Below are 12397 nucleotides of genomic sequence, written 5' to 3'. Positions count from 1 at the left end.
AGCAGAGCCTGTTCGCACGGGCATAAGCACATACAAGTGAGAGAGGCGGTACTTTGCAGGGTGTGAGGACTGATCAGTGAAAAAGTGAGGTCAGGCTGGGAGGGGACAGACTGTGGGGTTTCTCCAACTCATTATGGGCTACAGTTTCAAAGGTCACATAGATACCCAAAGATAAATACTTACAGGATTTTCAAAAGTACTTACTAAGGCTTGTCTTCTTTTGAAGAAAGTGTCAATAAAGTTGTGGCAATTAATATACTCATTAAGACCATGGTCTTGATGAACTTGGGAACAATGCCCAGGTTCTGGCTAAGCCTAGTTGGTTTGCCACCCCGTAATGTTAACCAGTAATATGTGGCCATATACAGAATATTAAGCCATGCTGTAAGATCATCTTTCAGCTCTGCCATTGTATTTGGCTAACTATATTAATCATATCTAACAGAGGATACAGTTCTGTTTCTGTGTCAGATTTTCTGCTGTTGGCACGCCTAGCCCTTCCGTTACCCCACATTTAGACAGAATAGGTGGAACACAAATAACAGCTGATTTTATCAAGTAAGAAGATGTTGGGTTTGCTTACTGTTTAGTAGAAGCATTAAAGCAGTGTATGGATATGAAAAGATGCGAGGATTTCTTTTGCAGGCAGCTTTCACATGAAAGACTCTTTTTCAGAAGTCTAATTTTAATTTCCTTTTGGGACAAGAGAGAGAGAAAGCTTCAGAGTATGCAGGCTGCAACTTCTTTTTTTCTTTTTTCTCAATTTTTTTCCTTTTGTTTTTGGTTTAGAACATGGCAGGTGGGAATCTCCATGCCTGCTTGTAAATGCGCAAGAATATGAATAATAATCCCATGTTAATGGTGGCTAGTTGTGGCCTGAGATCTTGACCTTGCTTCTTTCCAAACTGTGGCATTATACAGGCAGTATGGCCAGTTTCAGATGGAATATTGTGAAATATATAACTTTCCACCTATTCCCAGAGAAATTAAACACTGCGCAGTTTCTTCATGTTTTTGGCTGTCTGTGGCAGAGAGTGAAGCCGGAATGCAGAATGCATTACCTGCTTTCTGAGAGAAATAAGTTATCTAAGAATTAGTGTTGAGAAACATTCCTTCACAGGAGAAACTTGGAAAGATCCGTGCTCATTTCTTTGTTTTACTCTCACAGTTTTCCTTCTGACTTTGTAACTAGCTCACTGTGGGCTGGATTACAGAAGGTTGCTTAGATACCTAAAAGTGTACCTAGAAATGATGTACCTGTCTCACACTGTGAAATTAACTTCATAAGGGAAGAACTCTAAAATGTGAAATCAGTCTTATTTTCGCATTTTTAATCTATTAGCTTTTTGTCAAATTTGACTTGAAATCTAAACATTCGTATTTATTTATTTTACTTCCTACAAGAAAGGCTATATGAAATTAGAGATTATGTCTGTGTCTGTAATTTCTGAGGATAAGGATGACTTTGGCTGGAAGGAAAGCATGTTTTAGATGTCTGTTCAGGTGCTGTTCAATCTTGCTTGCAAACAAGAAAAATACCAGTTGGAAGTTATTCTTGCTGGAGAAGACCACATAGCCCACACCGTTCATGTCCAGGAAATCTCAATAGCTTTAGCTCCAGGTAGCTGTGCCTGCCTCTTTCAGTATGTCTCCCTTTTGCTGTTCCGTGGGTCTGCGTGTTACTGGTAAAGAGAGGGAGAAAAGAGCACTGTCATGGTCCAAATTCCCTACCTTGAGGAAGAAACAGCCTCAACCAGCCCACACCACTTTAATTTTAGCAGCCGGCTGCTTTTCCTCCAGTGGATTGAGATGTAGACTCTGCAGCTTCACTGTCGGTCAACGTGCCACTGGGCTCTGCAAGGCGCTTTGCCTGTCGTAGACTGTGAGGCCTGGCTCTGACCCGAAAGGGCTTTCCCCAGCAAAATGTTCTTGTTCTCGGGGTTTCTGCCTGACTCTTGTAAACTCCTGTCTGACCCATCTGTCATTTTACGCTCTGTGCGTGGTCGTTTAGATCTTGCCTTGTCACCCCCTATGTAAATTACCTCCGTTGATGAAACTCCTTACTGGTCATAAAAAATCAGCGTGTTTTATGTGGTGGCAGCTGCTCTAATGCATTTATTATTTTGAGAGCCATTGAAAATACAGAATTTAGATCAAGTATACTCTCTAAATGATTCACTGTCTCATTTGTGATTAGTGAAGTAGAGAGCTATGTAGTTGTGCTTAAGCTTTATAAAAGAGTTGTAAATACAAACTCATGCTTATTTTCCGTGATAGTATCCTGGAAATCATTTGGATTCCCACTCAACTCTTAAAAAAACCCCAACAACTCTGTATTCTTTGCCAAAATAAGTCTCAACTAACCACTGCTTCTATCCCAGTATGAAATATCTTTCTAAACGTGCTTTATCTCTTCTTCTTTCTGTATCAGCTTATGTTCACAGCAGAGTCAGTTTTGGTTATTTACTATTCAGTCTTTCTTTTGTTCTAAACCTGCTAAGAAACTGGAACAAGAAAAAAAAAGTCTACCACTTCTTCACAAGACAAGTCTTTGGCAGTGTTGACTGTATAGCCCCGAAGAAGGAGTATTTGTACTGAGAAAAAATTTATGAAGTTTAATAGTGTTCCCATGTTGTAAATGAAATCTCTTCTGGCAACTGAGTTTCCCACTTGTGCTCTAATTTTTGTAGAGTTTCTGCTTTCTGGTGTCCCACTGCTGCTTCATGTCACAGGTTAAGTTAAAGGTTATTCCACTTCTCAGCTGAAGTCCACAGTTGCTTGTTTGCCTTTAGAGAAACAGTAAATTTGTGAGAAGTGTCTCCGCAGTCAAATCCTTCACTTCAGGAACAGAAATATTTAGTAAATATAATGAAATATTTTTGGAGTAACCATACTGCTTGGAATGAATAGCCATTAGAAAATATAAACACATGCCAATATGATGTCTGAAATACTGCTAAAAGCATGTTACCCAGATTTGCTCCAACCCCAGTGGCCCCAGTGCTCATGTATAACACTCCTCTCTGGAGTCTGGTGAGTGCAGATTATAATCCAATGATTCCACTCCAGTATACTTCCTATAATCGTCTCTGGGTAATACAGTAAAATTCCTGCCCTGGGCACTTGCATAGCTGTAACCGTCCAGCTGTGTTTACCCTCTGAAAGACTCAAACCAAAATTTGCACTGAAAACCTCTAACAGAGATTCTGGAGGTGCGCAAGTGAAGAAGCCAGCCACGCAATACTCCATGTATGGAGGGCTGCTGAGCCCATAAAGCCTTTGTGCCCAAACTACAATGCACAAAAGAAAATGCATGTATTTGATATATGTACAGCTGAGTATACATGCGGACTTGCTTTTTTGATTCCTAGAAAGCATAATTTGTGAGTTTAAATATTGTTTAGGTATCTAGTGTTCTGATTTTAGATAAGGTAACCTCAAACAGATACAATTTCAGAATAAAAAGGAGAGGCTTTGGCAACCTTGCTCCTCAGGTGCACCCGAGACATGTTTGCCTACCTCAGGTGTGCAAAGGTGATTTCCCAGTTCTGGAGCCACCTGGCCATACCTTGTGCCCCCTATAGCTCAGAGCAAGCTGGAGCTGATCTGAAGTTACTCAAATTTATACCCCTCTCCTGCCCCCAGGGGTTCATTGATGAATGCTGCGGCCACCAGGTTTGTGTGGGTGCGTGTGAATTTTCTTTTAACCCTGAAGTCAGCGGCTGAGGGCTCACAGTCCACAAATTTCCACACAGTTCCAACCAGAGGCTCTGCAATGTCTTGCTTTGAAACTCTTGAACTAATGTGTTGGTATTTAATTCAGTTTTCCTTGCTGTTTCTGAGAATACCACACCACTTTAGAGGCTGAGATAGTTCTCATGTGCATGGGAGTTTACTGACTTATTTTTCCTTGATCCATGCTTCTCATGATTGGTTTATATTATTTTAATGGAGGTTTCATTTTCTTGCTGTTTTTTATGTTTATTTCAGTGTTTGTTCGAGTTCATTCAATCATATGCTACTAATACAAGAGACTTTGTAATACTTATTTGTAATGTTGTTAGTTTTATCAGCAGAGGGAGAAGTGAAGCAGGAAAAAACACTTCTTTTTGTTCTGAACATTTCCTTAAGTAGCATTTGTTCTGCTTGCTTCTGCAAAGGCAGCATATGATATTACCTGCGTATTTGTCACTGTTTTGCTTCTCTCTAAGCTATTCCTTGTAATATAGTTTACATATCTACTGTCAAATAACTTCAAAATAGCTTTAGAGGGTTGTTTTACATTCATAGTTATATAAAATTGATCATTAAAATCCAGGAGAAATTTTTGGAATTGTTTTAACTAAATCTATGTTTTTATTTCCCTAAAGTTTCAGACCCAGAGCTTACGTCTCTCAGACCTGCACAGAAAATCTCAGCTATGGAGAGGGATAGTTAGTGTTACCTTAATAGAAGGTCGTGAACTTAAGGCGATGGATGCAAATGGACTAAGTGATCCTTATGTGAAATTCCGGTTGGGGCATCAGAAGTACAAGAGTAAGGTAATTTTAGCTGTGACCTAAAATGCTCATTGGCTGTGTTTGAAATGTTTTGTTCCTGTTTGTGGTTTTTTGGTTTGCAAGACTATTTAAATAGTGATGGAGATTTATTGTTGTATTAATTAGCTGTCAGAGCACCTGGAGCTTTGTTTAGATGTTTCCTTTTATTTCGTTATAAACAAAAAAGGTACTAGATGGGGAAAAATGTAGCACTGAAAAATGCAGACTAGTGGGGAGGCACACCTGATTTTCCATACAGATTGTGTTGGCTTTTATTTCCCGTTACGGGTCATTCATGGCAGGGGAGAGATGTGGAGTGATTCTGACAAGTAGGTACCACCTTTGTGCCTTTCTGGCTTGATGCCGGTAGCCTCTTGGATCGTTTGCATGGTCTTATCCTCAAACCGTGTCATGCCTATATTCTCACTTTCCTCATTGCGTCCTTAGAGCAAGTTTCATTTAAGTTTTGTGTATGCATGAGCTTAACAGACAGAGAAGATTGATCAGGGAGAAAAGGATTGTGGAGACTTGCTTGGCTTTCTTGCTATTATTTTTTATTTCCCTGATCCCTATTTGTTTGAAAATCGCTGTTTGTGGAAGACGCTGGGACCGCCAATGGCACACATGACCTTCCTCTCTCAGTGGCCGTGACAGCCCATGTGTTTTTCACGGCCAGATGAAGGGCAAAGAGAGGAGGAAGCCAGGAGCGTTTAGGTGCCACGCTTGCAGACCTCTGAGCCCGCCTTAGGGCCTCTTAATCTGAAATTTGAAGAAACCAAATTTCATGCTTTTGTGACTTAAAAATTTTCGTAGCATTTCTGCTTTTAATCCTCTCTGATTTTTCCATGTGTTCAAGCCAGTGGAACTGGTGGATGTAGAAACTAGTGATTGCTTCACAGGGAAGGTACTAGGCAGTTTCCATTCTTGCTCAGGACAGTTGTGACTACTGCTTTTGCTTTGTGGTAGAAAGACCTGCAAGCTTTCTCTTCTGCAGAGCGTGGTCAGAAGTACATGGACTGAAGTCCCTTGAAGTTACTTCTTTTGTCAGAAGTAACTGGACTGAAAATGATTGAGAAAGCTACTTTCATCTGAGTTGCAAAGGAAAGGAAGTAAAATGCAGTTTTGGAAAAACAAAAAAAATTATTATTCCATAAAAAGTAAACTGTAGTATCATCTTTCTCCCAGTATTAACTGCAGCTGAGGAAAGAGGACATAATAAAATTGTTTCTGTTTAAATACTTACAAGTCACCATCTACTTGTCATTGCAGGTGCTTTGTTTTCCTTTAGGCTCAGACATATAACTTTGCGGCTAACTGCCACTCAAGACAGGGCATAATTATTCTGCAGAAAAATGGATCCATTCCCAGGGTAAATCCTTTGTTCAGGAGGCTTTTGAAGGTGACAGGTTGCAGGATTTTGGAGTTTGCTGTTGTTTCAGGGAGGCATGAGAGAACTGGCCAGTAGTCTTCTCTAATTAGTATTTTTTAATTCTCACTGCTTAAGATACTCATACTGCAACTAGAAAAAACTTCCCAAACAGACCCCAAAAATCAAATTTACAATTCAAGAAAGTATATGCCTGCACAATGCAATAGGACTTTCTTTTTGCTCTCCTTTCAGATCGTGCCAAAAACTTTGAATCCTCAGTGGAGGGAGCAGTTTGACTTTCATCTCTATGAAGAACGAGGTGGAATTATTGATATTACCGTGTGGGACAAAGATGCTGGCAAAAAAGATGATTTTATTGGCAGGTTTGTGCAATTACAGCCTTCTTGTTCCCTGGGGATGAGAGCAGATGATTAAAATGAGCCTTGCCGTTGAAACTATTTCTTATGACCATTTGTTCTTGCCTTTTTTTTTTTTTTAAAGGTGGGGGAGGATTTTTTACAGAGTATCAGGAGAGTTTCCTGCATCAATGTAATGCTTTACTTTGGTGGTGTAAAATAATTTTTATTGACCAGCAGGTGGCAGCTTTTACCAATTGATAGAGACAGGTTTTCCAAAATAGAACCCCCACACGTACAGCAATAATCAAGATGCAGGAGGTTCCATACGGCAACGTCGGGCTTGGAGGACAGATAACTCTCGTGACTTGTAATAGGCACATAAGACCAAAATTCTGTACTTTTTTTTTAATCTGTTTGGTAAATGAAATGAGAGTCTTGAAGGACTGCGCACAGCTTTTGGAGCAAAGAAATAAGGTCATTCACCTAATTTGTTTTCAGGAAAAGTGAATCTTTGGGATCTGTCTTCGAGTTCAAGAAATGGTATAAATTTGTGTGGTTACACTCCATTTTACTGCGTAGGAAGAAGAACAATACTAATGTTTTTTAGCAATGGCATTAACTGTTAGCTAATAGGAGAAAAAACTGTCTTGTGCTTATAGGTACTGTACAAAGTCTGTATTTTGAAAAGCTTAGATATTGTACTGTATTTTGAAAGCTCAGATATTTGTTTACATCACACTTTAATTTATATCCACACATTCATAATAATAGTAATTATTATTAATCCTATATATTTTGATTGTTTGTTAGAATATTGGTTGTAGGTGCTTTAACTAGGACATTGATACTGTTAACTAGTAGAATTACTTTTTTTGGTAGTTAAAATCAGGAATGGAAATCTCACAGACTGAGCCATGTACTTCTGATGTCAGTGTGGTTATGTTTCTACTAACCTTTTCCTCCCTCTGGTTCCATTTAGGGTAATGGCTTTCTTTATCGAAGTAGATCAGATAGTAGATCATATAGGACAATATTCTGTGTTTATTTCCTACCATGAATTGTGGGAACTCAGAATACGTACAGAGTCTGTGGCAAGCAAACAGCTTTAATATCGGACAAAACCGCTTTTCAAAAGTCTACAGAGTAGGATTTTATTTTATATGATGAAACCCTATGGATAGGGTGATATGTTTATATTTGAAGTTCACATTGTATTTTTTCCCTTGCTTGATTTTAGTCGGCACGTATGGTAAACATAACTATTTTTCTGAAGTAACGCAATCATTTAGTTCTATGTCAACACGTGATATACCTTGGGAAATTATTCCTATTTCCTGCTTAACTTTAACCTTGTTATACAAAAGATGGTGAGATTCAGAGTTTTCACATGTGATTTTTCAGAACACTGTCATCAAAGCAACACTTAGACTGTTACTGTTACCAGTAATTATGAAGTCTTTTTAAGGGCATTGCATAAAATAAGACACCATTTTTGCTCCAAGGCACTTGAAACCTAAATAAGAATGTGACAGAGAAATTAGAGAATGAAAATGTATAACTTCAAACACATGAGCTGCTTAAGTAGCTTTTCACATACCTAAAAAAGTTGTACATCTTAAGTGTGCATCTATTTCTTCTTAGTAACTACATGCTATTATGCAAGTAACAAATGATCTCTACATTTTATTTAGGCCAAAAAAATTCAATAGCATGAGAAATCTTGTCTCTAAGAAGACTACTTAAAGCCTTCAGCATATTTCAGTGGGAGAATGTTGTTTTGTTTTCTGTCATTTTCATAAATAGATGTAATTTGTATATATACCAAAAAAGATGCTCCTTGGACAAAGCTAATCTGTAATGCTTCTGCAGTATATAACTGGTTTTAACAAAATCAACGGTATTTTTCCTGAAATCTTGCTGTTCTTGATTTTTGTGACCTCTCTGCTGTCGGTGTATGTGTAATCCCTCTTCAGTTTGTCCTTTCAAACACTCTTATTTCACCTTCTGTTGGTACCTTATCTGTGGATAATGCAACCTGCAAACAAATTGCTCTCCATGAAGATTTCCGTGAAAAACTTTGTCATTTGTCAAGCTCAATATGAATACAAAAACAGGTCTTAGTATTCCCCCTCCCTGATACTCTTTTCCAGTCACTGTGGATAAAAATCACCGACACCTGGCAGCTCCACTTTACACGGACCTCTCTTCCCCAGTTTCTCCTTTCGAGACTGCTTCTAAAAGCTGTAAATACTTTGGTACAGAGTATTTGGTACAGACTTGCTCTGTGTGTGTGTGCGTTATGATAAATGTATATTAATTTTGTAAAGCACGACCTAGTCGTGGTCCAGGACTAAGGCTCTGTGACTCTCAAGGCACATGTAATAAACTGTTTTGATCCAGGTTCCAGGAAAAGGGATAATGAGGCTGTGGGAGGGAAACAAAAGACTTCCTGGTAGTGTTCTAGCATTGCTCAGTGATGGAGAGTAATCCCTCTCATCTTATTGTGATCTTCCCACTTTCTTGAATAATGCTCAAGCAGCAGCTGTTTTATTATATAGGATTATTTTTAATAAATGCAAATGAAAACAATTATTTCTTGAAGATGTCCTGCCTGGGCGAAGTATGGTTAGGGAGAAGCCACACTTGATCAAAGAGACCCTACTCACTGAGAGAAACAGCAGACCAAATTAAGAAAACAGAATAAAAGTTTGTTTAAGGAGCAGTTTTCATCTCTCATCCACAGTGTTGGTTTTTTTGTGTCCTCCATATCCATCTGCTTGCAGAGCACACATCAAGGTCAGCAGAATTTCCCCTGCAAAATAGGCGTTATTGAGCTGCTTTGCCAGGGGATCTCTTTGAAGAGTGCCATCCCTAAAACTGGTTCAGCATTTCCAAAGTGAGCTGGCTGTGGGATAAGAGGGTCACGGGGTGGAAGGCTGAAGGGACAAACTCCAGGTCCCTCCTGGCAAACAGCATGGGAAGCCCCCTTGAGCTGAAGTATTTTTTCTGTGCTAAACTCTGTAACTTGCAGATTTTATTCCAAAGCAGAATGTCGTAACTTCTCCTGGGGTGATACTCTGTCTCAGCTCCAATTCAGTGAAATAAAAGAAGTTGGAAATCAGGAACATAGACTTCTGTGGGCCCTGTGTATATCGTCATACTCATTAGGCTGGAGCATGTTAAGGGCCAGCATGAAGCTGGGAATGTGACAAGGTGAAGATGGCATGCATGCTTAGACTGCGAGGGCTTGGGCTTGTGATCCTTTTTTGAGGGCAGGAAGGTGAAGGAAAGATGTTTGAGAAGGCTGAAGACGTGGAAGTGAGATTCTGGCTTTGGGGCAGCGTGGCAGGAGGAGGATGGAATGGAGGGGGTGGCTTGTAAGAGGGAGGAAGGTATTAAGAGGGTGAGAGTGACAGCATGGCATCCTAATTCAGAGAAGGAGAAAGATATGTCTGTCACAGAACTAGAGTAAAGGTCCGGGTTCAGCTTGGTACCCAGGCATGTTCAGGATGGTGGTTCCTGAAATTAAATGCTGACTGATTGATTTCCATTCTTAACTTTAAGCATTATGTGTTTGTAAAAGTCATTTGAGTCTCAGTGGTGTGCATTCTCCATGACAGTTTAGAGGGTGTAGCACCTTGTGAACCTCCGTCTTAGAATACCATAAAAACATGAAATCCTAGAACTATTTCAGTGTTTCTTTTGGGATTTCAAAAGCCTGGAAAAAGACCTCATACAAAAGCTTTGAGGAAAGTGTATTTCGAATCATATGCTGATTTGTATGAGGAAACACTGGGCTTGACCAGAACTCAGTTTAATCATGCAGAAGATTAAATTCTGGCATTCTGAATATCATTTTAAAAAAAAAAATATTCCAGGATCAAAGACATGAGGTCTAGAAGTTCTTTTTTTGGAAAGCACCAGCAGCTAAAGCCACAGGGGCAGCCTTCTTGTGTTCAAATAAGCAGTGGACTGGCATGAGCAGTATTAGTCCTTGCTTCACCTGATAAATAGAAATACATATGTATGTGTGTATATTGTTCAGTTTGAGTACATTTAATATTCACATGTTTTTGCTATGAGTAAATAATTTCTCTTCCGTATTGAGTCAATATACTCCTGTGATTAAAAACATATACTGCAGTAAGTTTATGTAGGTAATACTGAGATCAAAATGAAGGTGAAATGATTTTAATCTTCATGTAATTATTTAAGTTTCTTATCATCTGCGTTTTTGAAGGCGATCCTGACTGTCACCTTTACAATAATCAGCTAATAAATCCTCATGATTGTTACACCTTTATGCATAGCACTAATCTGAACAAATTGGCTGCTGACAGCTGCAATAAATTGCCAAGAATGAGTGCTGTCAGAGAACAAGTTGTTTCTGTGAACATACAGGATAAGTAAATCCCATGTCATGCAGTTTTATTCAGTTGAAGTTATTTGCAATCCAGTACGGCAGGATTTATAGCATTATTTATTGGTATGAAAAATGCATGTTTATCTTTAGAGTGACATTGACTTTTACTCATATTTTGTGCCAGGAAATTACTGTTGACTTAATCTATATCTATTTTCATCAGTATTTATAGATGCTAATATCTTTTTTCCCATCTGATGCAAATTAAGAACAAAAGACCTTGTGTGTAGTGTATTCATTAAAGCTATGCATTAATTTTTATCTGTAGAAAACTGAAACGTCCCATAATCTCTCTGAATATTGTCATGAAAATTCAGATCAATTTTGTGTGTGTGTGTGCACGGGTACATACCAGATAATGGATGTTATGAAATACAAAAGTTAAAATATTGAAAATTAACTATTTTGATTTTCAACACCTAATCTGCTATGTCTTGTCTGTTTAGTTTTTTCATAGTAATGAAGCCATAGAGGGTTTTTTGGGTGCACATAAATACAAGCGATATGCGACCTATGCTGTTGTATTATAAATCTGAAAGCACAGGGATACACTACTCAAAGTTCTAAACTGAAGTGGGATTTTTATATAAAATATTGATTTTTTTTTTTTGCACAATTTATGTAGTTTCACTCTGTAAGACTGAATGTTATCAGAGAGAACTGAGTGGTGCTGTAAAGCTGTGTACGGGTACTTCAACAGGCATATAAATTTGAGTGAAGGATACTAAATGTGCCACTGCTAACGTTTCTTCCCAGATTTTTTCTAGAGATGTCGTGGAGACTGTGATTTATATTAAAATACTGGCAATTTTCTTTTTAAAATATTGTTGCCCAAGAAAGAGGTTTTGAATAGTAGGTGTGAAAGTCTGTGTTAATGTTGAAATTAATGAAGCTTGAAGTTTTCTCAATTTTGCAAAACTTTATAGAGACAAAATGGGTTCCTCTGGAATTGTAAATAGGACTTTATTACGCTGGTCTTTCAAATATTTTTTTCACATGGTGGTTTGAAAATTTCTGCATGTTGCAGTAACTTTGGAAGGATATATTATTTTCAAAGTTTAAACATAACGGTCAACATGCTATTGTAATTTGAGTTTTGAACTGTGTGCACATATGAATTACACAGAAATTCTGTGCAAACACAGACAAGCACACAACCGACAGCCTGTGTGTGTAACAGTTTGTTGATTATACATGATGACTAAAGGTAAATTATTGCAGATGCATTTCTCTATGTAAAGCGAAGGTTTTGCCCGAAGCATTAAAATATAAAAATGCTACTGGCAGGCCTGCCCTTGACAAATCCTGAGATGTGCTGAGCTGTCTCCATTTCTGATTGTTGTCAAAGGGAGTTAGATGTAAATACTGTATCTCAAAATTTGGCCTTCAGGTATTCCACACCTTACTTACTACTATCTCTGCACATTTTAACTTCTTCTATTAATGCAGAGGCACTGCTGTTCTGCTGGAAACCCAAAAAAGGTTCAGTTTTGGCTCACAACTCTTCAGTAACTTTCTCTTACCAGATATTTTATTATTTACAACTCTTACTGACAGTTGTTATTGTCACATACTGTTGCAAAACTGATAGTATACCCCAGTGTATTCTGAAATACAGAACGCTGCACATAAGCTGGATTATGTTTACGGATCCTTCTTCTGACCCTCTGTCTCCCACATATGGAAATGTACTCCGCTACATGAAGTA

The 12397-nt window shown here is 38.4% G+C and overlaps 1 protein-coding gene across 5 annotated transcripts in view; it reads left to right on the top strand.

Moving 5' to 3' along the window:
• Positions 1–12397, top strand: part of MCTP1 (multiple C2 and transmembrane domain containing 1) — a 291466-nt gene that overhangs the window by 154724 nt on the left and 124345 nt on the right. For all 5 annotated transcript variants that reach the window (XM_072860789.1, XM_072860787.1, XM_072860791.1 and 2 more), the window contains 2 exons: positions 4371–4541; positions 6160–6290. In XM_072860789.1, coding sequence (XP_072716890.1) covers positions 4371–4541; positions 6160–6290 — 302 coding nt within the window. The remainder of the gene's footprint in view (positions 1–4370; positions 4542–6159; positions 6291–12397) is intronic.

Source organism: Ciconia boyciana, chromosome 4, assembly GCF_034638445.1.
Source record: "Ciconia boyciana chromosome 4, ASM3463844v1, whole genome shotgun sequence".
In the NCBI taxonomy this organism is placed as follows: Eukaryota; Metazoa; Chordata; class Aves; order Ciconiiformes; family Ciconiidae; genus Ciconia; species Ciconia boyciana.
This window is presented reverse-complemented; position numbering and strand designations above follow the sequence as displayed.